Consider the following 24,056-nt stretch of genomic DNA (forward strand, 5'->3'; position numbering starts at 1 on the left):
GGCCTGAATGTCTATACCTGTGTAGTGAATAACTGTGTCACTGAGGCTCTGCTAACCAGAACCTCAGTGCTTATGCTCTCTCTGCCTTTAAATTTGTCACTATAGGCTAGTGACTACTTTTACCAATTTTAATTGGCACAAAGGAACACCCTTATATACATTCCCTAGAATATGGTACCTAGGTACCCAGGGTATTGGGGTTCCAGGAGATCCCTATGGGCTGCAGCATTTCTTTTGCCACCAATAGGGAGCTCAGACAAACCTTTACACAGGACTGCCACTGCAGCCTGAGTGAAATAACGCACATGTTATTTCACAGCCATTTTCTCTGCACTTAAGTAACTTATAAGTCACCTATATGTCTAACATTCACTTGCTGAAGGCTAGGTGCAACATTACTAAGTGTGAGGGCCCCCTTGCACTAGCAAAGGCGCCCCCACATAATTCAGGACCATTTCCCCGGACTTTGTGAGTGCGGGGACACAATTACACGTGTGCATTACATATAGGTCAGTACCTATATGTACCTTCATAATGGTAACTCCGAATATGGCCATGTAACATGTCTAAGATCATGGAATTGTCCCCCCATGCCAAATCTGGTATTGGGGTGCCAATTCCATGCATCCCCGGGGCTCCACTATGGACCCGGATACTGCCAAACCAGCTCTCTGGGGTTTCTCTGCAGCTACTGCTGCTACCACACCAGAGACAGGGTTCCGCCCTCCAGAGGTCTGGGCAGCCCAGTCCCAGGAAGGCAGAACAAAGAATTTCCTTTGGAAGTAGGTGTTAAAGGCTGGGGAGGGGTAGCCTCTCCCAGCCTCTGGAAATGTTTTGAAGGGCACAGATGGTGCCCTCCTTTCATAAGCCAGTCTACACCAGTTTAGGGAACCCCCAGTCCCTGCTCTGGTGCGAAACTGGACAAAGGAAAGGGGAGTGGCCACTCCCCTGTCCATCACCACCCCAGGGGTGGTGCCCACAGCTACTCCAGTGTGTCCCAGACCTCTGCTATCTTGGATCCAGAGGTTTGAGGGCACTCTGGAGGCCTCTGAGTGGCTAGTGCCAGCAGGTGATGTCAGAGACCCCTCCTGATAGGTGCTTACCTGACTAGGTGGCCAATCCTCCTCTTAGGGCTACCCTATGGTCTCTCCAGTGGGCTTTTCCTCAGATAACGACTTGCAAGAATTCACCAGAGTTCCTCTGCACCACTTTCTTTGACTTCTGCCAAGGATCGACCGCTGACTGCTCCAGGACGCCTGCAAAACTGCAACAAAGTAGCAAGAAGACTACCAGCGACATTGTAGCACCCGATCCTGCCGGCTTTCTCGACTGTTTCTTGGTGGTGCATGCTTTGGGGGCGGTCTGCCTTCATCCTACACTGGAAGCCACAAAGAAATCTCCAGTGGGTAGACGGAATCTTCCCGCTGCTTCAGCAGGCACCAAACGTCAGCATCACCGGTACTCTGGGCCCCCTCTCATCCTGATGAGCGTGGCCCATGGAACACAGATGGTGGACCCAAGTGACCCAGACTGTCCAGTGGTCCAACTGTCCAAATTTGGAGGAGGTAATTCCTTGCCTCCCCTCTACAGACAGTAATCCTGTGCACCGGGTGAACTGCAGCTTCTAGGGCTTCTGTGCACATTTCCACAAAATCCTTCATGCACAGCCAAGCCTAGTCCCCAGCACTCTGTCCTGCGATGCTCAGCTCCCTGAGTTGATCTCCGGCTTCGTGGGACCCTCTTTTGCAGTGTTGAGACGACTGCTGTGTTGAGATGTGTTGAACCGTTGTTCAAGGACTTCTGTGAGTGCTACATTCTTGTGTGTGGGCTCTCCACATTGCTGAAGGCCCCCCCTGTCTCCTCACCCAAGTGGCAACATCCTGGTCCTTCCTGGGCCTGGGCAGCACCCTTTTTCTTCAACGGCAACTCTTGCAGCTAGCAAGGCTTGCTTGTGGTCTTTTGCCAACGAAACAACTCTGCATCCTCCAGCACTCCGTGTGACATCTTTTGCAGTAAGGAGAAGTTCCTAGCATCTTTCGTTGTTGTAGAATCTTCACCTTCTTCTACCCGGAGGCGGCCATTTTGCACCTTCATCCAGGGTTTAGTGGGCTCCTGCCCCCCCTGGACACTTTCGGGACTCTTGGACTTGGTCCCCTTCCTTTGCAGGTCCTCAGGTCCAGAAATCCATGTTCAGTGCTTTGCAGTCTCTTGTGGTCTTTGCAAAATCCTCTATCACGACTTTAGTGTGTTTCTGGGAAAATAGTAGTACTTTACTCCTACTTTCCAGGGTCTTGGGGTGGGGTATCGTGGACACCCTTAGTGTTTTCTTACACTCCCAGCGACCCTCTACACACTACACTAGCCTAAGGGTCCATTTGTGGTTCACATTCCACTTTCTCAGTATATGATTTGTGTTGCCCCTAGGTCTATTGCATCGTATTGTATTCTACAGTGTTTGCACTACTTTCTGACCTAATTTTGGTTTGTGTGTTTATTTTGTGTATTTTACTTGCCTCCTAAGGGAGTATATCCTCTGAGATATTTTTGGCACATTGTCACTAAATAAAGTACCTTTATTATTAGTAACTCTGAGAATTGTCTTTCTTAGGATACAGTTCCTATATGATATAAGTGGTATGGTAGGAGCTTTGCATGTCTCCTAGTTCAGCCTTGGCTGCTCTGCTATAGCTACCTCAATCAGCCTAAGCTGCTAGAACACTACTAATCTACTAATACGGGATAACTGGACCTGGCACAAGGTGTAAGTACCATCAGGTACCCACTATAAGCTAGGCCAGCCTCCTACAAGTGGAAAAAGATGAAAGTGAGTTAAACAGCAGGACAAGGGGGATTACCAAATTAGGTCTCCAAACTGCAGAGTTACACATGGATGTGGCATTGTTTAAAAAGGAGGGACTCAGCTCCTTCAGTTCCTTCTTTCCTTCAATATTTTAATCCAATTAATAGATGTTTTTGCCAATATGTGCATTTAACTGCCTTATGTCTTAACGTCTGTATGTTGATACTGCAGTTATTTACATTTGAAAAAGTGCATCAGTGGTTATGTGCTTGCTTATCTGAGAGTTGTCTTACTACAGTTCAATCATGTTCTATCTGGCCAGCCTTTTCAATTCAATTGCATTGCTTACCTAACACACAACACACCTTCTTGATGAAAAAAGCATGCATTGCTCTTCACAGAATTATCTCTTCTGAAATGCATTTTGAATTGCCACTAGTCTACATCTGGGTGAGCTTCACATTTGCATAGCATTAGATGCACTTTTTTGGAATCACACTGAATTTAATTTAATTATCTGATGTGTGTCTTTTCGCTAGTGCATTAAGTCGGCAAGTAAGTGGTTCTCTCAATTCAACTATGTAGTTTACTGAATCATGTCCTCTGGAATAAAATCTTTCTGACTTGTAATAGGGACTTTACCACCTTTTCCAAACTGCATATCTACCTCATATTTGTGATGTGGAAAGGGGAGTATGAAAGGTTACCAAATACTCAATCGGAGTGATAACTAATACATAAAGAAGAATCTATCCCAATGTCTGTTTCCTCAGGGGACGGAGGTGTTGTGAGTGCGGTGGGGATGGGAATAAGCAGGTGGTGGCTCTGAAAACCACAGCCTCATCCAAGATATTTTCCTAAACAACAAACATTAACTGACAGCAACACCTTCTGCTTTACTAGACCTAAGCTGCTTTTAAAATAATGTCTCACATTTGTGAATTCAGGAATGGAGATCAAGTGTCCCTAACAGGCCTCCATCCCTGCATTTACAGGCAATCATAAGGGTCACAAATTATGACTTTATCAATTACCATTCACCGATCAATTAATTTTACAACCTCCTGTCTGGACAGTTTACAATGAGAGGTTGCGTCCCAACTTGCATTCCCGTTTGCCAACCAGTCAGCGTACAAAATCACATCCCTTTTTGAATAAGTAAAATCGGGCACTTCATATTATGATGATTAATATATCATGTGCTTTTGGTGTGGGTTTTTTAAAATTACTCTTGATATTATAGATAAGTTGGCTTTACCCTTGCAATAGTTCTAGGAAATAACTTGCATTCATGGTTGTTATGTTATGTTAATGAAAGCTTCATGAACATTAGTAACCTGCACATGATTCCTTGAATGAAAAGAAATGTCCAGGTTGAAGTTCTAGTTAACTTGTCCTGGCTTTGACTTACTGTGAGTTCTATGAGAGACTGTGGGGCCTTTTTCATCCTTTAACAATTAAACACTTAGATCTATTTACAACAGATGAAAAGTACCCAAATTGCAGTATCATGCAAGGATAAAGGTGAAACATGCTTCCTACAACAGACAAAAATAAACTAAAACTAGCATTGGCAAAGCCAGTATGCTTGGCGTTGGCAGCCTTTTGCCACAAATATTACAAGCATTGACAATTTCCATAGGTCTGGCATTCCAATGGCTAGATTATGCCAGGTTGTGACTAGATTTTCCTCTTCAGTCAGATGCAAAAGCCTGAGAATTCCTTCACAAAGCTGCTATATTTTAAGTGGTTACTAGGTTTCACTTTTGAGTGAGATTCAACTACTTGAAGTGTTCTCAAAGATGCAGTACTTCAAGCATCATTAGACGTTCCTCTTGATTAAGATGCAACTGCTTTAAATGTGATTCACAAATCTTCTGAGGGGGTGTTGTTTCAATATACTAATTGCACGGCCATTTTTGCTTGTATGATTTTTGCCTCTCTTCTATGGATTAAATACATATGCCAATGACGGTTCATTATATGGAGTCAATATTGCAATTTTCAATAACGGTCTTGATTACTATGGATTGCTTGTGATGACCCACTTGTGTGCGTGTGTGTGTGTGTGTGTGTGTGTATACATATATATGACCAAGACCGGGAAGGTAGAAACGTGTTGGTGTTAGTTTGTTTGGGGTCCTGTTATGGAATAAAAGCAATCTGCTCTAATCCTGTGAGTGCCGCATTTTTTACTTAATTGTCAAACTGGTGTGAAGATTATTGATGGGAATAGGTCCTTCCCATGCGGGCACCGACATGAGAAGAGCGCGTCTCTTTGGATCTGTTGGAGCTGATATATATATATATATATACATATATATATATATATATATATGTACTTGTTGATTCAAGCGCCTTGGCGGTATTCTTAGAAAAACGTTTTTTTACCTGCCACTGAAAACCTGCGCCAGTAAATTGCATTTGCTTATATTAAGCCAGCTTACGACTGGATTTTGCACCTCCACACCTAAACTCTTTCACAAAGTTGCAGTACTTCAAGTGGTTACAACGTGTCTCTCTTGAGGTAGAGGCAAAATGTTTTACATTTTAATTATTTGTATTTGTTTCCTATATGATAAATAATTATTACAAAGCTAGTTTTTCATAATGAGTCAATATTGCCACTTTCAATAGCTTTCTTGATTGTTATAGAAGTAAGTGAAATACAGTAGTATACTGTAAGTACTATCAATTAATGATAAATACAAGTGCCTTCACATTTCTAAGCTTCGGAGACAATTTTTAAGTGACTGTATGCATTTGCATAAGCAACTACTCACTGTAAAAGCATTCAATAGCTGAAGTGTGCTGGCCTATTGGCCTGCACTGTGTCCTGTGGTGAATGAAAGGAGTACCATCTGAGCTGCACAGTGTACAAAGAGGGTTTACTAAAAGCCCCTCTACATGAATGTACTCGTAGAATGATTTTTTTGAAAAAATGAGGCTGAGAAGACAGCTGAAGCTATCTTTAGACTTGACTTAAAAAGAAGTAAACAAAAATCAAAGCATGACACCATCTAAACATGCTAGCTAAATGTTTGCAATACAAATTCTGATTTAGAAAAAGAAATCATCACATGTAGCTTAAATAGAAATGTTCAGGTGTTTCACAGCAGGCAGATGTGCTTAGAATCAGTGTAGATCTCATTTTTAGATTTAGTTCACATCACATGAAAATGTGATTCTGAGTGTCCCAAAGAAAAGGCACTATTGACATTTTACTACTAAAGATGTAGTTTAAACACACACAGATAAGAAAAAATAAAAAGGAAAAAGAATGTAAAGAAAAATACATTAACATAGTGAAGTTTTGTCCACAAGCTATAGTATTGAATTGCACTTCTTTTTAGGCAGATTTGCACATATGTTCATATTAAATGGTGTCACTCACCAATCAATGAAGTGAGTTAGCCACTAACCCTTGATGATTGCTTTGGTAGGCAAAAGCAAAGTGTGAATGACAAATGAACAGACCAATTGATAAAGAGGGCTGACCGTAAACCACTCTCTTTTTAGATATGTATTTTTATTTAAGCATTTGTCTAATTATATGATGCCGGGTGGTAACTAAAAAGGTGTCTAGGTCAGTTCAAAAAAAGGATACACGATAGCTCAATGGTCCATTCGATTTTTCTAAATGGATGCAGATTGTGGATTTCATTGCAAGGCTAGAAACAATACAGGCAACAACATGCTTCTCACCTGACATAGACTCCATAAATTCCCAGCTCAGTGATGCACTCCCTTATCTTTAAGTCACCTCCAGCCTTCAGCAGGTAGTTCCTTGTGGGATATGGTGTAAGTTTGTCCATTAATGTGTAGGACCTCCACTCAACAGGTTCCTTAATGTTTTCCAAAACTTGCTTGATTTTATCCCCATATATATTGTTTCCTTGATCAAAGCAAAAACAATTAACTAATATTTATTACACTAAAATGTTAAAAGTCAACTTTCTTAAATTAGAACTCCCGGTTTAATACTGGTGTATTTTATCATGAACTGTGACTCTCTTACACCCGGGAGAAGCCACTGTCTTGCTTGAACCTGAAAGGATGTCAAAGTACACTGGGACCTGGGTCTAATTTTCCATTTCATGACTGTTGTTTGTTTCCAAATTCATATTTAAACTGTGCTGTAAAATTCACCATTTTTGAGACTTTCTTTTCAAGGTTCCCCCATGTCCTCCTAAATGAGGTAAGGGGACAACATGAATAGGTAGCTGCTTGTGACTAATGACCACACTCAGGGTAATACTCATTTTGTTGTGTTTTTTCTGAATCAAGTTCACACTGTATTGTAGCGGTAACTTTAAGGTAGGTGAGGCTTTGGGTTTATACAAGAGAGGTGTAGGATGCAGACAAAATGCTCTGAACTAGTATGCTAGTTGAATCAAGCACAAGCTGTTGAAGAGGAAGCAAGGCAGAAGCCTGGGGAAAGAAATTAAATTTTCCAGCCACTCCAGAATGTCAAAAAGATCATCCTGTCTCATGTTCAAGCAGCCTTACCAGTTCCAAACAGGAAATAGGATGTTGCTGAATTGCTTACTGTTGTGCTTTTGCTTATGCAGGGTCATCCCCCATTATTTTTCCTCCTGCCTCCTTTCTTTTCTGACCTGTTGCTGTTGGCTTTTGAACTCTGTGCACTTTCCCACTGCTAACCAGTGCTAAACTGCATATGCTCTCTGTGTAAATTGTATGTAATTGGTTTATCCATGATTGGCCTATTTGATTTACTAGTAAGTCCCTAGTAAGGTGCACTAGAGGTGCCAGGGCCTGTAAATCAAATGCTACTAGTGGGCCTGCAGCACTGGTTGTGCCACCCACATAAGTAGCTCTGTAATCATGTCTCAGACCTGCCACTGCAGTGTCTGTGTGTGTATTTTTACACTGTAAATTCGACTTGGCAAGTGTACCGACTTGCCAGGCCTAAACCTTCCCTTTTCTTACATGTAAGGCACCCCTAAGGTAGGCCCTAGGTAGCCCCAAGGGCAGGGTGCAGTGTATGGATAAGGTAGGACATATAGTAATGTGGTTTATATGTCCTGACAGTGAAATACTGCCAACTTCGTTTTTCACTGTTGCAAGGTCTGTCTCTCTCATAGGATAACATGGGGGCTACCTTTAATTATGATTAAAGTGTAGATTCCCCTAGATATTAGATGGACATGTGGAGTTTGGGGTCCCTGAACTCACAATTTAAAAATACATCTTTTAGTAAAGTTGATTTTAAGATTGTGCGTTTGAAAATGCCACTTTTAGAAAGTGAACATTTTCTTGCTTAAACCATTCTGTGACTCTGCCTTGTTTGTGGATTCCCTGTCTGGGTCAGTTTGACAGTTGGGTTGTTTTTCACCTCGCACTAGACAGTGACACAAAGGGGGCTGTGGTGTAACCTGCATTTCCTGATTAGCCATCTCTGCTAGGAGGGAGGGGTGGAGTGGTCACTCTCGCCTGAAAGGACTGCGCCTGCCTCTGACAATGCCGGCTCCAACACCCTGCTTTGTGTCTGATGCCTTGTCTGGGCAAGGCAGGATTTCACAAGTAGGTGTGAGTCCCTTTTGAAGAAAGGTGACGTCAAAGACTAAAATGGGTATAAGAAGGGCACCCAAATCTACAGACTTTAGAAACACTTCTGGAACCAAGAGGAACCTCTGCCTGGAGAAGAGCTGATATCTGAGGAAGAAGTGCTGCCCTGCCTGTGACTGTGCTTTGTGGAGCTTTCCTGCAGTGCTGCTTCTGCCAGAGTAAAAGTGCAAAGACTGGACTTTGTGTGCCTTCCATCTTGTGAAGAAATCTCCAAGGGCTTGAGTTAGAGCTTGGCCAATGGTACATCTGGGAACTAACCAACATCCATGGGTGGATATGTGAGACCACCACCACCCAGAGAATGCCTTCCCAGGGTAGAGTAACACAATGTTGCATGCGTTACTCTAGAATTAGTAAGCCAAGCAAGGCCAAGCATGGTGGCCTTGCCTGACTTTATAAATCTAACTTAAGAGTTATGTCACTCTTGCACTATGTATGCCCCTTAGTAGGTATGAGATGGGAAACTTCAGGAATAGGTGGCACATCAAGCACAAATCAGCCCCTCACCTCCACAGAAATGCTCATTGAGATCACATTCTAACCTGATGCAGTTGCATCAGTCAGCAACACTGAACCTTTGCTTCTGAAGCCACAGTGACAGGTGAGTGTCCCCCACTTTGAAAATGCCTGCATATGTTACACTGCACAGGCACCTAATAAACAGGGTGGTGGTGCCCATAGCAAACACAGGCCATTCCGGTGCATATTTGAATCACTCAGAATAGATTGTGACATCCTGATTTATGACAGACAGATGTGATATGTCTATGTGCACACCTATGCAACATGTGCACATAGTCATATAGTAGAACAAAATGTATTAGCAGATGGGGTTCACCGAATGTAAACTCAGCACATATACTATGTACATATTCAACATCACATATAGACCCTCATGTTGACTTTGGTGGTCTTTTTAAAAGCCCATCGAAGCCGCTGCAGCCAACAGACCACCAGTGCTAACGGTCTGCTGACCACCATATTAGGAGTCATTGGAGGACTTCTGCCGAAGAGGTAGTTGCATCACCAGCACCGCCACGTCAGAAAGACTTCGCCAGCCGTATTACGAATTGTAATACAGCTTGGCCGAGACTTGCTGGTGTGGTGGTTCTGGCGATGCAAGACCACCAGGACCCATCCCCTCCCAGATGACTGCCTCGTTCAAGGGGGGTTGGGGAGTGTTGGGTGCATGTGTGTGGTGTGTGCGTGTATGTGTGCGAATGGGGGTGTATAAGTGCGTGTTTGTGATTGAATGTGAATGGGTGTATACGTGTATGTGTGCATGAATGGGGGGGTGTCTGCATGTATGTGAGTGAGTGGGGGTGTCTGTGTAAATGTATGCAAGTTAGTGGGGGTGTCTATGTGAATGTATGCGAGTGAGTAGGGGTGTGTGTCTGCATGTATGCGAGTGAGTGGCGGAGTCTGTATGAATGTTGCATATGCCGAGGGGTGTGTATGAGAACGGATGCAGGAGTGACGGGGTGGGGGTGTTTCTAAGTGTGTGGACGGGTGGAGAGGTGTCTGCACATGTGTGGACGTGAGCCGGCAACAGGAATGAGGATTCATGTCGCTGGGTTCGTTTCTGACAGAGTTTTCGTGGCGAGGTGATCGCCACGGAAAGCCTAGGGGTCTGCAGTCTTGAAATTCGGCCAGCAGGCTGAGGCCAGCCACCAGATTGGAGGTGCTCACTGCTGGCCATTGCGGTGCAACTGCACCGAAGAGCCAGGTAACATTATGGAGGTTTGGCGTCTGCCAAACCCCACAACTTGTGCTGGTGCACCTTAGGCACTACAGCATTGCTGCCGGCTCAATTATGACTGTGACTGTGCTTTGTGGCGCTTTCCTGCAGTGCTGCTTCTGTCAGAGTAAGAGTGCAAAGACTGGACTTTTTGTGCCTTCCATCTTGTGAAGATATCTCCAAGGGCTTGAGTTAGAGCTTGCCTCCTGTTGTTTGAAGTCTCAGGGACAGCAAAGACTTCTCTCTGCCAGCACCTGGAGTCTCTGGAGAGACTCCTGCCCCGACAAGTGATACCCTATCCAGTCCCTGGGCCCTTGAAAGTAAAGCTGGTGGAATCCAAGGAAATCGACTTCGGACGACTTCGGACCGACGCCGCTGCTGAATCCGGTAACGCCGCCTGCACCCGACGCCGTGACCTTCGCTGTAACGCGACGCTCTTCGCAGGCCCGACATCGCAGAAGCTCTGCTGAAGTTCGCGACTCCGTGTAAGTCGCCGCACCACGTCGTGACCGACGCCACTCGAAGTGCACGGATTCAACGTTTCGCACAGACGCCGCGATCCCCGACTTCGTGCATCGGCTTGTTTTCACTCTTCACCAAAGGTACTGTACTTGGGGGTCTACACGACTCCGTGTCCGGCGCCGCTGGTGTTGGCTTGTTGGGAACGACTCCGTCACGACGCTGTGTTAACACCTCATCGAAGCATTTTTGTTTCTAAGCGCTATTTTTGAGTTTAATCTTAAAAAATTCATAACTTGACTTGTGTATGTCGGAGTTTTGTCGTTTTGGTCTTGTTTTGTTTAGATAAATATTTCCTATTGTTCTAAACCGGTGTTGTGTCATTTTGTAGTGTTTTCATTAAGTTACTGTGTGTGGTGGTACAAATACTTTACACATAGCGCTCTGAAGTTAAGCCTACTGCTCTGCCAAGCTACCAAGGGGGTAAGCAGGGGTTAGCTGAGGGTGAATCTCTTTTACCCTGACTAGAGTGAGGGTCCTTGCTTGAACAGGGGGTAACCTGACTGTCATCCAAAGACCCCATTTCTAACATTGGTGATCAGCGCTTGGGATTTGGACTTGTATTTGTACTTGACATACAGTGATTAAGTGTACACTACTGTTTGAGTTCAGACCACTACGTGACCACATACTACTTGTTTGGTGATCTGTTGCTTTTTCTCTTAAGGACTCCTTTTTGTTCTACTTCCATGATTTTGCTGATCCCTTGACGGATTCTTTTTACTTCATTGGGAACTTATTTTCTGCCTTTGGAACTTTGCACTTGTGACCACCATGTCTCAATCGGGAGATGCAACAGCTAGAGCTGTGTTTGAAATATAGAAACTGAAGGAGTACTCAGTTGCTCAATTGAAACAGTTCCTTAAAGATCTTGACTGTCCCACTGAGAGCTCCACCAGGGAGGGGGAGCTGCAAAAGGCACAGAGGGCCTGGGTGATAATCAAGAACGCTGGAGGGCACACAGAGGAGGAGAATGTGGGTGGGGAAGTGCAGAGGATACACAGTGGTGTAGTGGAGGTACCTGTTACGCCTGGGGGGAGGGTCCCCAGGAGGGGTAGCAGGGTGTCATCCAAGGGTCTGACTCCTGAAGAGTTACAGGACAGACAGGCAGAGAGGGCTCGCCGGTTCAAGGAGTTGTGGATGCAAAGGGAGAAGGAGTTGGAAGAAAGGAGGAGGGACTTAGAGATCAAAAAGAGGATTTGGGCTTATGAGCTCAAAATGAAGGAGCTGGAAGTCATGAGGGCTGAATCCAGCTGGAATGGTGGCAGCAACAATTTTATATCCAGTGCTGCTGAAGAAGTGCACATGCCCAGAGATGTGGTGGCCTACTTGAAGGAGGGAGTTAACACACACCAGGAGGTTCAGGGGTATGAGGTAGCTCCAGTGATGCACAGGATCCCTGAGGTGGATTGGGAAACTGGCATGGGGAGTCATATTCCTACTGGTGGGAGGGACACTCTACTGACTCTAGGTGAGAGTGACAGGGATAGGGGTTCCCCCCAAGTAGAAGTCCTGGTTATGGAGTGTGAAGACATCCCAGAAGAGTGTGGGTTGAGTGTCAGGGACAGTCAGGTACTGTCTCACCAGTCTCAGGAGGGTGATGTGGGGTGCTTTTTCAAAGCAGAGTCAATGGATGGTTGGGTGAAGGGTACTTTGGTTAATTCATGTAAGGGGCTGAGTGATGTAATTGCTGGAGAGCATATATCTACTCCTTATTTTCCAGAGCTATGCCAACACCAGGTGGAATGTGAGTTCTCTGACCCCAGGGAGCTTACAATGGAGGCAGACTTCTGGGTGAGTACCAGAGTCTGAAGAGGCATTTGGGGGTGCTCCTGAGAGGAGTGGTCTAGGTAGTTCCCAACCAGGTGAGTTAGGGAAGGATTGTAGTGTTCCAGGTAGTTCCCAGTGTAGTGGGATGGGTGAGGGACCCCATGTCCAGTCTCAGAGGAGAGGGAATGGGAATGGGTTGAGACCCGAGGAGCCCAAGAACCAGTCCCAGGTCCTTGAGGGTTCCATGAGGGAACACCAGGAGGTGAGCCTAGCCTGTACCATAGGGCCATCTGTTGAGGGAGACCCCACAGTGTCAAGAAAACTTGGGGGGGCGGCTGTAGCCAGCGTCCCACCAGTTCAGATGTCTGGCAGTACCACTCCTAGTGAGGGGGTGCAGAAGTCCAGGCAGAGGGTTGAGAGGGGGTTGCGGACCCCAGTGGAGAACCTGGACGGTCAGGGGTCAGCTCTGAGAGCAGAGCCCCCCATGAATGACCTTGGTGAGACCATTTCTGGGTTGGGGGGAATCCAGACTCTGTCAGATGGGCAGAGGTCAGGAGACCTGCGCCAGCCAGACTCTTGTGTGGCCCTTCGGGACAGTGTGTCCCTTGAGGGAGGTAAGTGTGCCCCCCTGGAAGTCCTGGTGTGCCAGGCAATGGTTCAACCGCAGGGTGGTGACTCCGGGTTGAATGATCAGGTTCAGGGGGTAAACTCTGACCTGATGGGGGTAAGTGTGCTCCCAAGGAAGTCCAGGTGCGCCAGGCAGTGGTTCAACCGCAGGGTGGTGACTCTGGGTTGGGTGACCAGGTTCAGAGGGTAAACTTAAACCTGGTGGGGGGTAGGTATGCCCCCCAGGAAGTCCTGGGTTGCCAGGCAGTGGTCCAGTCTGTGGGTACAGACCCTGGACTGGAGGATCAGGTGCAGGGGGTAAACCCTGACCTGAAGGGGTGGGCGGTTTGCCCAATCACCCCCCTGGTGTGATTTCAAGGGGTACTCTCCCTGAGGGGTGGGTGCAGAACCCTGAGAGTAGGGGAAGGGGAGAGAAAGACTCACCCTAGAGCAATCTAAGGGTACAGACCCTGGATTGGAAGGCCAGGTTCAGGGTGTCCCCCCTGACCTGGAGGAAGGGGCTACTGCTAACAGTGCCCCTACCATGTTGTCTTCTGGGGGGGCCACTCCTAGTTGGGTGGTTCAGGACCCCGGAAGAGAGGGCAGGGGGAGGGAAGCCTCACCCCTGGCCCTGGTCCAACCTGAAGGTACAGACCCCAGGTTGGAGGATCAGTTGCAGGTTAACATCCCTGCACTGGTGGAAGAATTGTGCAGGACTGCTTCTACAAGCACCCTGACAATTTTTTACTCTGGGGGTGCCGCTCCTGGAGGAAGGGTACAGAGCCCCAGAGGGGAGGACCAGGGTCAGGTTATCTTCTCTGACCTGGTGGAAGGTAGAGTGGTCAAAGGGTGTCAGGCACCTGGGACTACCGCCCCTCACTCTCCACAGTCACAGTGGTTGGAGAGGCCTGAGGTCAGGCTCTCATCCCTGACAGTTGTCAGGGGTCACTGTGGCTTGCTGTCCTGGTGGACAGAGCTGCCCCTGGGGGGGGGGGGGGGGAGGACGAGATTCACACGCCAGTGGTGGAGTGGGCAACACCACTGTGTTGGCCCTGGTGGTACTATCTGCTCATTGCAATACATCTGTGAGCAAAGTAAAGTTAGGCGCTGCACAGATGGTGTCTGCAGATGTGGAGAAGGGTTCCCCATGGGTTAGCTTAGTGGGCCCTGAGAGTATGGACAGAGGGATCCAACGGGAGTCAGGAAGGCGTAGAACTGGAACATGCCCCTGCTGTTGTGGGCCTGGGTCCTTGTTCTATCGCCCCAATCAGGGAAGTACATCAAGGTATTGATTGTTCTCCCCTGGCTTTAGGCTGGTAGGGGTCGTGTTGGACTTTTGCTTATGCAGGGTCATCCTGAATCTTTTTGCCTCCTGCCTCCTATTTTTTTCTGACCTGTCGCTGTTGGCTTTTGAACTCTGAGCACTTTCCCACTGCTAACCAGTGCTAAAGTGCATATGCTCTCTGTATAAATTGTATGTAATTGGTTTATCTATGATTGGCCTATTTGATTTACTAGTAAGTCCCTAGTAAGGTGCACTAGAGGTGCCAGGGCCTGTAAATCAAATGCTACTAGTGGGCCTGCAGCACTGGTTGTGCCACCCACATACGTAGCTCTGTAATCATGTCTCAGACCTGCCACTGCAGTGTCTGTGTGTGTATTTTTACACTATAAATTCGACTTGGCAAGTGTACCCACTTGCCAGGCCTAAACCTTCCCTTTTCTTACATGTAAGGCACCCCTAAGGTAGGCCCTAGGTAGCCCCAAGGACAGCGTGCAGTGTATGGATAAGGTAGGACATATAGTAATGTGATTTATATGTCCTGACAGTGAAATACTGCCAACTTCGTTTTTCACTGTTGCAAGGCCTGTCTCTCTCATAGGATAACATGGGGGCTACCTTTAATTATGATTAAAGTGTAGATTTCCCTAGATAGTAGATGGACATGTGGAGTTTGGGGTCCCTGAACTCACAATTTAAAAATACATATTTTAGTAAAGTTGATTTTAAGATTGTGCGTTTGAAAATGCCACTTTTAGAAAGTGAGCATTTTCTTGCTTAAACCATTCTGTGACTGCCTTGTTTGTGGATTCCCTGTCTGGGTCAGTTTGACAGTTGGGTTGTTTTTCACCTCGCACTAGACAGTGACACAAAGGGGGCTGGGGTGTAACCTGCATTTCCTGATTAGCCATCTCTGCTTGGAGGGAGGGGTGGAGTGGTCACTCTCACCTGAAAGGACTGTGCCTGCCTCTGACAATGCCGGCTCCAACCCCCTGCTGTGTGTCTGATGCCTTGCCTGGGCAAGGCAGGATTTCACAAGTAGGTGTGAGTTCCCTTTGAAGAAAGGTGACTTCAAAGACTAAAATGGGTATAAGAAGGGCACCCAAATCTACAGACTTTAGAAACACTTCTGGAACCAAGAGGAACCTCTGCCTGGAGAAGAGCTGATAGCTGAGGAAGAAGTGCTGCCCTGCCTGTGACTGTGCTTTGTGGAGCTTTCCTGCAGTGCTGCTTCTGCCAGAGTAAGAGTTCAAAGACTGGACTTTGTGTGCCTTCCATCTTGTGAAGAAATCTCCAAGGGCTTGAGTTAGAGCTTGCCTCCTGTTGTTTGAAGTCTCAGGGACAGCAAAGACTTCTCTCTGCCATCACCTGGAGTCTCCGGAGAGACTCCTGCCCCGACAAGTGGTGCCCTATCCAGTCCCTGGGCCCTTGAAAGTAAAGCTGGTGGAATGCAAGGAAATCGACTTCGGACGACTTCGGACCGACGCCGCTGCTGAATCCGGTAACGCCGCCTGCACCTGATGCCGTGACCTTCGCTGTAACGCGACGCTCTTCGCAGGCCCGACGCTGCAGAAGCTCCGCTGAAGTCCGCGACTCCGTGGAAGTCGCCGCACCACGTCGTGACCGACGCCGCTCGAAGTGCACGGATTCAACGTTTCGCACAGATGCCGCGATCCCCGACTTCGCGCATCGGCTTGTTTTCACTCTTCACCAAAGGTACTGTTCTTGGGGGTCTACACGACTCCGTGTCCGGCGCCGCTGGTGTTGGCTTGTTGGGAACGACTCCGTCACGACGCTGTGTTAACACCTCATCGAAGCATTTTTGTTTCTAAGCGCTATTTTTGAGTTTAATCTTAAAAAAATAATAACTTGACTTGTGTATGTCGGAGTTTTGTCGTTTTGGTCTTGTTTTGTTTAGATAAATATTTCCTATTTTTCTAAACCAGTGTTGTGTCATTTTGTAGTGTTTTCATTAAGTTACTGTGTGTGGTGGTACAAATACTTTACACCTAGCGCTCTGAAGTTAAGCCTACTGCTCTGCCAAGCTACCAAGGGGGTAAGCAGGGGTTAGCTGAGGGTGATTCTCTTTTATCCTGACTAGAGTGAGTGTCCTTGCTTGAACAGGGGGTAACCTGACTGTCAACCAAAGACCCCATTTCTAACACTTACAAAGTTCAGAACACATTTCCATATTATTACAATTATTAGCATTCCCATGCATGCAAGCTTTAACGCCTTCCCATATTGGAATACACATCCTAATTTGCACGAGAGGTTTGACCTGCAAAATTCAATCCTTACATCACTGCACACTCACCTGAATCTCATGGGTGAGCCTGTACGTAATCAGGATTGGAAAAAGTTGTCATTGTCCACTCAGAAGATTTTCCCAAAATTGTGGCGTACAGAAAAATAGCCCACCAGAAATACCAGAACTACTCTGCTGTGATTTTAACCAGAGCATTTTCCATATTGAAACTGTACTTTTATTCCTATGTGGCCTGTGTTTCTGGTGCAATTTGTTTCAGGTAACACTAAGCAGAAGTTGTATGGACCAGGGATTGAGTGTACATTTCACACAATATAGAATCCAAAATTGTGTGTAAATAGCATTTGCACACAACATTAAATTTAGTGCTAGAGCTAGAATTAACGTTTTCTCCTCACATAAGCTCTGTCTGACACAGACAGCTAAAACTCCATGGAAAACACTAACAATTTCTTAAAAATGTGAAAAATAATAAAATAAATTCACTGGCAGTGGCTCTTACCTATCTGGTGGCATTAGGTCACACATCAATGTTCATTTCCCAGTCAATTGTTTTATATATTTCGTTACCTAGAGTTGAAATGATTTGTTTTGGCACTTCCTATATTTCCTATCTATACTGTTGGTTGAATTTATGTTGTGGTAACTTTACAGCTGCTTGTACTCACAAACCTTTCATTAGGTTTTTGACCTTCGTCAGTCACATAAAATATATATAGTTCAGGAGCCCAAAATGTTTCTAAGGAGCCAGCCTCCCACACTAAGGAACGCCAAGACTTTCTTAATCCAGATATGCCAGATATGCCTAGGTTTGCTTTGCTTGTTTCTTGACATCACTCTTTTTTAGATATATTTTTATTTGCATTTATTATAAGGAGTAACAGGAAGTAAATGTTGCACTGATGCAATCACAGGACGTCCCTTGTACGTTGTACGTCAATTCCGACATTAACCACATCTTCCAACCTCACTTCACCCACCCATTCATGCTACAATCCCTAAATGACCAGATCTATGCCCACAAGTCCCACATGCCCCAAATCTTTGCAAATTTTATTTTTGCAGCCCCTGCCTGTTAGACCTCATGTTCCATTATTGTGCATCGATTCATCCTTCCCTCCCACTGCCGGAAAGATGGGGTCAACTCACTTCCACACTTCTGGGCAATATCTATTTTAGCCACTAGGAAGCCCAGTTTTACCAGTATTTTCAGATTTTTGGTGATATCTGAGGGTGCCATACACCCAGGAAAGCCAGCCCTGGTTTCAATTCTATGGTACCTCCCACCACACCTGCCAGCGATCCTGCATCCCGTTCCCAGATATTGGGTATGGTGCAAGGGTGCCTGAGTTGTAAGCAGGATTGTTTATGTGCAGGGAGGGACACCTTTCTGCACAAAAACAATCCTCAAAGGCATTTTCCTCTTTCTAAGTGTGCTGCAGAATGGAGCACTTATAGAATCAGGAGGTAATAAGGAAAAATTAAGATATTTCTCCTTGTTACCCCTCACCTAGAAAGGCAAGGTTTTGTGACACATTCCCAGGTCTACCAGTAATGGTACATCTGGGAACTAACCAACATCCATGGGTGGATATGTGAGACCACCACCACCCATAGAATGCCTTCCCAGGGTAGAGTAACACAATGTTGCATGCGTTACTCTAGAATTAGTAAGCCAAGCAAGGCCAAGCATGGTGGCCTTGCCTGACTTTATAAATCTAACTTAAGAGTTATGTCACTCTTGCACTATGTATGCCCCTTAGTAGGTATGAGATGGGAAACTTCAGGAATAGGTGGCACATCAAGCACAAATCAGCCCCTCACCTCCACAGAAATGCTCATTGAGATCACATTCTAACCTGATGCAGTTGCATCAATCAGCAACACTGAACCTTTGCTTCTGAAGCCACAGTGACAGGTGAGTGTCCCCCACTTTGAAAATGCCTGCATATGTTACACTGCACAGGCACCTAATAAACAGGGTGGTGGTGCCCATAGCAAACACAGGCCATTCCGGTGCATATTTGAATCACTCAGAATAGATTGTGACATCCTGATTTATGACAGACAGATGTGATATGTCTATGTGCACACCTATGCAACATGTGCACATAGTCATATAGTAGAACAAAATGTATTAGCAGATGGGGTTCACCGAATGTAAACTCAGCACATATACTATGTACATATTCAACATCACATATAGACCCTCATGTTGACTTTGGTGGTCTTTTTGAAAGCCCATCGAAGCCGCTGCAGCCAACAGACCACCAGTGCTAACGGTCTGCTGACCACCATATTAGGAGTCATTGGAGGACTTCTGCCCATTTATGGGCAGAAGTCTGACTCCGAAGAGGTAGTTGCATCACCAGCACCGCCACGTCAGAAAGACTTCGCCAGCCATATTACGAATTGTAATACAGCTTGGCCGAGACTTGCTGGTGTGGTGGTTCTGGCGATGCAAGACCACCAGGACCCATCCCCTCCCAGATGACTGCCTCGTTCAAGGGGGGTTGGGGAGTGTTGGGTGCATGTGTGTGGTGTGTGCGTGTATGTGTGCGAATGGGGGTGTATAAGTGCGTGTTTGTGATTGAATGTGAATGTGTGTATACGTGTATGTGTGCATGAATGGGGGGGTGTCTGCATGTATGTGAGTGAGTGGGGGTGTCTGTGTGAATGTATGCAAGTTAGTGGGGGTGTCTATGTGAATGTATGCGAGTGAGTAGGGGTGTGTGTCTGCATGTATGCGAGTGAGTGGCGGAGTCTGTATGAATGTTGCATATGCCGAGGGGTGTGTATGAGAACGGATGCAGGAGTGACGGGGTGGGGGGTGTTTCTAAGTGTGTGGACGGGTGGAGAGGTGTCTGCACATGTGTGGACGTGAGCCGGCAACAGGAATGAGGATTCATGTCGCTGGGTTAGTTTCTGACAGAGTTTTCGTGGCGAGGTGATCGCCACGGAAAGCCTAGGGGTCTGCAGTCTTGAAATTCGGCCAGCAGGCTGAGGCCAGCCACCAGATTGGAGGTGCTCACTGCTGGCCATTGCGGTGCAACTGCACCGAAGAGCCAGGTAACATTATGGAGGTTTGGCGTCTGCCAAACCCCACAACTTGTGCTGGTGCACCTTAGGCACTACAGCATTGCTGCCGGCTCAATTATGACTGTGACTGTGCTTTGTGGCGCTTTCCTGCAGTGCTGCTTCTGTCAGAGTAAGAGTGCAAAGACTGGACTTTTTGTGCCTTCCATCTTGTGAAGAAATCTCCAAGGGCTTGAGTTAGAGCTTGCCTCCTGTTGTTTGAAGTCTCAGGGACAGCAAAGACTTCTCTCTGCCAGCACCTGGAGTCTCTGGAGAGACTCCTGCCCCGACAAGTGATACCCTATCCAGTCCCTGGGCCCTTGAAAGTAAAGCTGGTGGAATCCAAGGAAATCGACTTCGGACGACTTCGGACCGACGCCGCTGCTGAATCCGGTAACGCCGCCTGCACCCGACGCCGTGACCTTCGCTGTAACGCGACGCTCTTCGCAGGCCCGACATCGCAGAAGCTCCGCTGAAGTTCGCGACTCCGTGTAAGTCGCCGCACCACGTCGTGACCGACGCCACTCGAAGTGCACGGATTCAACGTTTCGCACAGACGCCGCGATCCCCGACTTCGTGCATCGGCTTGTTTTCACTCTTCACCAAAGGTACTGTACTTGGGGGTCTACACGACTCCGTGTCCGGCGCCGCTGGTGTTGGCTTGTTGGGAACGACTCCGTCACGACGCTGTGTTAACACCTCATCGAAGCATTTTTGTTTCTAAGCGCTATTTTTGAGTTTCATCTTAAAAAATTCATAACTTGACTTGTGTATGTCGGAGTTTTGTCGTTTTGGTCTTGTTTTGTTTAGATAAATATTTCCTATTGTTCTAAACCGGTGTTGTGTCATTTTGTAGTGTTTTCATTAAGTTACTGTGTGTGGTGGTACAAATACTTTACACATAGCGCTCTGAAGTTAAGCCTACTGCTCTGCCAGCTACCAAGGGGGTAAGCAGGGGTTAGCTGAGGGTGAATCTCTTTTACCCTGACTAGAGTGAGGGTCCTTGCTTGAACAGGGGGTAACCTGACTGTCATCCAAAGACCCCATTTCTAACATTGGTGATCAGCGCTTGGGATTTGGACTTGTATTTGTACTTGACATACAGTGATTAAGTGTACACTACTGTTTGAGTTCAGACCACTACGTGACCACATACTACTTGTTTGGTGATCTGTTGCTTTTTCTCTTAAGGACTCCTTTTTGTTCTACTTCCATGATTTTGCTGATCCCTTGACGGATTCTTTTTACTTCATTGGGAACTTATTTTCTGCCTTTGGAACTTTGCACTTGTGACCACCATGTCTCAATCTGGAGATGCAACAGCTAGAGCTGTGTTTGAAATATAGAAACTGAAGGAGTACTCAGTTGCTCAATTGAAACAGTTCCTTAAAGATCTTGACTGTCCCACTGAGAGCTCCACCAGGGAGGGGGAGCTGCAAAAGGCACAGAGGGCCTGGGTGATAATCAAGAACGCTGGAGGGCACACAGAGGAGGAGAATGTGGGTGGGGAAGTGCAGAGGATACACAGTGGTGTAGTGGAGGTACCTGTTACGCCTGGGGGGAGGGTCCCCAGGAGGGGTAGCAGGGTGTCATCCAAGGGTCTGACTCCTGAAGAGTTACAGGACAGACAGGCAGAGAGGGCTCGCCGGTTCAAGGAGTTGTGGATGCAAAGGGAGAAGGAGTTGGAAGAAAGGAGGAGGGACTTAGAGATCAAAAAGAGGATTTGGGCTTATGAGCTCAAAATGAAGGAGCTGGAAGTCATGAGGGCTGAATCCAGCTGGAATGGTGGCAGCAACAATTTTATATCCAGTGCTGCTGAAGAAGTGCACATGCCCAGAGATGTGGTGGCCTACTTGAAGGAGGGAGTTAACACACACCAGGAGGTTCAGGGGTATGAGGTAGCTCCAGTGATGCACAGGATCCCTGAGGTGGATTGGGAAACTGGCATGGGGAGTCATATTCCTACTGGTGGGAGGGACACTCTACTGACTCTAGGTGAGAGTGACAGGGATAGGGGTTCCCCCCAAGTAGAAGTCCTGGTTATGGAGTGTGAAGACATCCCAGAAGAGTGTGGGTTGAGTGTCAGGGACAGTCAGGTACTGTCTCACCAGTCTCAGGAGGGTGATGTGGGGTGCTTTTTCAAAGCAGAGTCAATGGATGGTTGGGTGAAGGGTACTTTGGTTAATTCATGTAAGGGGCTGAGTGATGTAATTGCTGGAGAGCATATATCTACTCCTTATTTTCCAGAGCTATGCCAACACCAGGTGGAATGTGAGTTCTCTGACCCCAGGGAGCTTACAATGGAGGCAGACTTCTGGGTGAGTACCAGAGAGTCTGAAGAGGCATTTGGGGGTGCTCCTGAGAGGAGTGGTCTAGGTAGTTCCCAACCAGGTGAGGTAGGGAAGGATTGTAGTGTTCCAGGTAGTTCCCAGTGTAGTGGGATGGGTGAGGGACCCCATGTCCAGTCTCAGAGGAGAGGGAATGGGAATGGGTTGAGACCCGAGGTGCCCAAGATCCGGTCCCAGGTCCTTGAGGGTTCCATGAGGGAACACCAGGAGGTGAGCCTAGCCTGTACCATAGAGCCATCTGTTGAGGGAGACCCCACAGTGTCAAGAAAACTTGGGGGGGCGGCTGTAGCCAGCGTCCCACCAGTTCAGGTGTCTGGCAGTACCACTCCTAGTGAGGGTGTGCAGAAGTCCAGACAGAGGGTTGAGAGGGGGTTGCAGACCCCAGTGGAGAACCTGGACGGTCAGGGGTCAGCTCTGAGAGCAGAGCCCCCCATGAATGACCTTGGTGAGACCATTTCTGGGTTGGGGGGAATCCAGACTCTGTCAGATGGGCAGAGGTCAGGAGACCTGCGCCAGCCAGACTCTTATGTGGCCCTTCGGGACAGTGTGTCCCTTGAGGGGGGTAAGTGTGCCCCCCTGGAAGTCCTGGTGTGCCAGGCAATGGTTCAACCGCAGGGTGGTGACTCCGGGTTGAATGATCAGGTTCAGGGGGTAAACTCTGACCTGATGGGGGTAAGTGTGCTCCCAAGGAAGTCCAGGTGCGCGAGGCAGTGGTTCAACCGCAGGGTGGTGACTCTGGGTTGGATGACCAGGTTCAGAGGGTAAACTTAAACCTGGTGGGGGGTAGGTATGCCCCCCAGGAAGTCCTGGGTTGCCAGGCAGTGGTCCAGTCTGTGGGTACAGACCCTGGACTGGAGGATCAGGTGCAGGGGGTAAACCCTGACCTGAAGGGGTGGGCGGTTTGCCCAATCACCCCCCTGGTGTGATTTCAAGGGGTACTCTCCCTGAGGGGTAGGTGCAGAACCCTGAGAGTAGGGGAAGGGGAGAGAAAGACTCACCCTAGAGCAATCTTATGGTACAGACCCTGGATTGGAAGGCCAGGTTCAGGGTGTCCCCCCTGACCTGGAGGAAGGGGCTACTGCTAACAGTGCCCCTACCATGTTGTCTTCTGGGGGGGCCACTCCTAGTTGGGTGGTTCAGGACCCCAGAAGAGAGGGCAGGGGGAGGGAAGCCTCACCCCTGGCCCTGGTCCAACCTGAAGGTACAGACCCCAGGTTGGAGGATCAGTTGCAGGTTAACATCCCTGCACTGGTGGAAGAATTGTGCAGGACTGCTTCTACAAGCACCCTGACAATTTTTTACTCTGGGGGTGCCGCTCCTGGAGGGAGGGTACAGAGCCCCAGAGGGGAGGACCAGGGGCAGGTTATCTTCTCTGACCTGGTGGAAGGGAGAGTGGTCAAAGGGTGTCAGGCACCTGGGACTACCGCCCCTCACTCTCCACAGTCACAGTGGTTGGAGAGGCCTGAGGTCAGGCTCTCATCCCTGACAGTTGTCAGGGGTCACTGTGGCTTGCTGTCCTGGTGGACAGAGCTGCCCCTGGGGGGGGGGGGGGGGACGAGATTCACACGCCAGTGGTGGAGTGGGCAACACCACTGTGTTGGCCCTGGTGGTACTATCTGCTCATTGCAATACATCTGTGAGCAAAGTAAAGTTAGGCGCTGCACAGATGGTGTCTGCAGATATGGAGAAGGGTTCCCCATGGGTTAGCTTAGTGGGCCCTGAGAGTATGGACAGAGGGATCCAACGGGAGTCAGGAAGGCGTAGAACTGGAACATGCCCCTGCTGTTGTGGGCCTGGGTCCTTGTTCTATCGCCCCAATCAGGGAAGTACATCAAGGTATTGATTGTTCTCCCCTGGCTTTAGGCTGGTAGGGGTCGTGTTGGACTTTTGCTTATGCAGGGTCATCCTGAATCTTTTTGCCTCCTGCCTCCTATTTTTTTCTGACCTGTCGCTGTTGGCTTTTGAACTCTGAGCACTTTCCCACTGCTAACCAGTGCTAAAGTGCATATGCTCTCTGTATAAATTGTATGTAATTGGTTTATCTATGATTGGCCTATTTG

General features: G+C 47.5%; 1 protein-coding gene across 1 annotated transcript in view; it reads right to left on the bottom strand.

Moving 5' to 3' along the window:
* Nucleotides 1–24,056, bottom strand: part of LOC138278806 (glutathione synthetase-like) — a 184,578-nt gene that overhangs the window by 11,433 nt on the left and 149,089 nt on the right. Inside the window, exon 11 of the mRNA XM_069219322.1 lies at nt 6,506–6,695. Within this exon, the coding sequence (XP_069075423.1) occupies nt 6,506–6,695 (190 nt within the window). The remainder of the gene's footprint in view (nt 1–6,505; nt 6,696–24,056) is intronic.

This window comes from Pleurodeles waltl, chromosome 2_2, assembly GCF_031143425.1.
Source record: "Pleurodeles waltl isolate 20211129_DDA chromosome 2_2, aPleWal1.hap1.20221129, whole genome shotgun sequence".
Lineage (NCBI taxonomy): Eukaryota > Metazoa > Chordata > Amphibia > Caudata > Salamandridae > Pleurodeles > Pleurodeles waltl.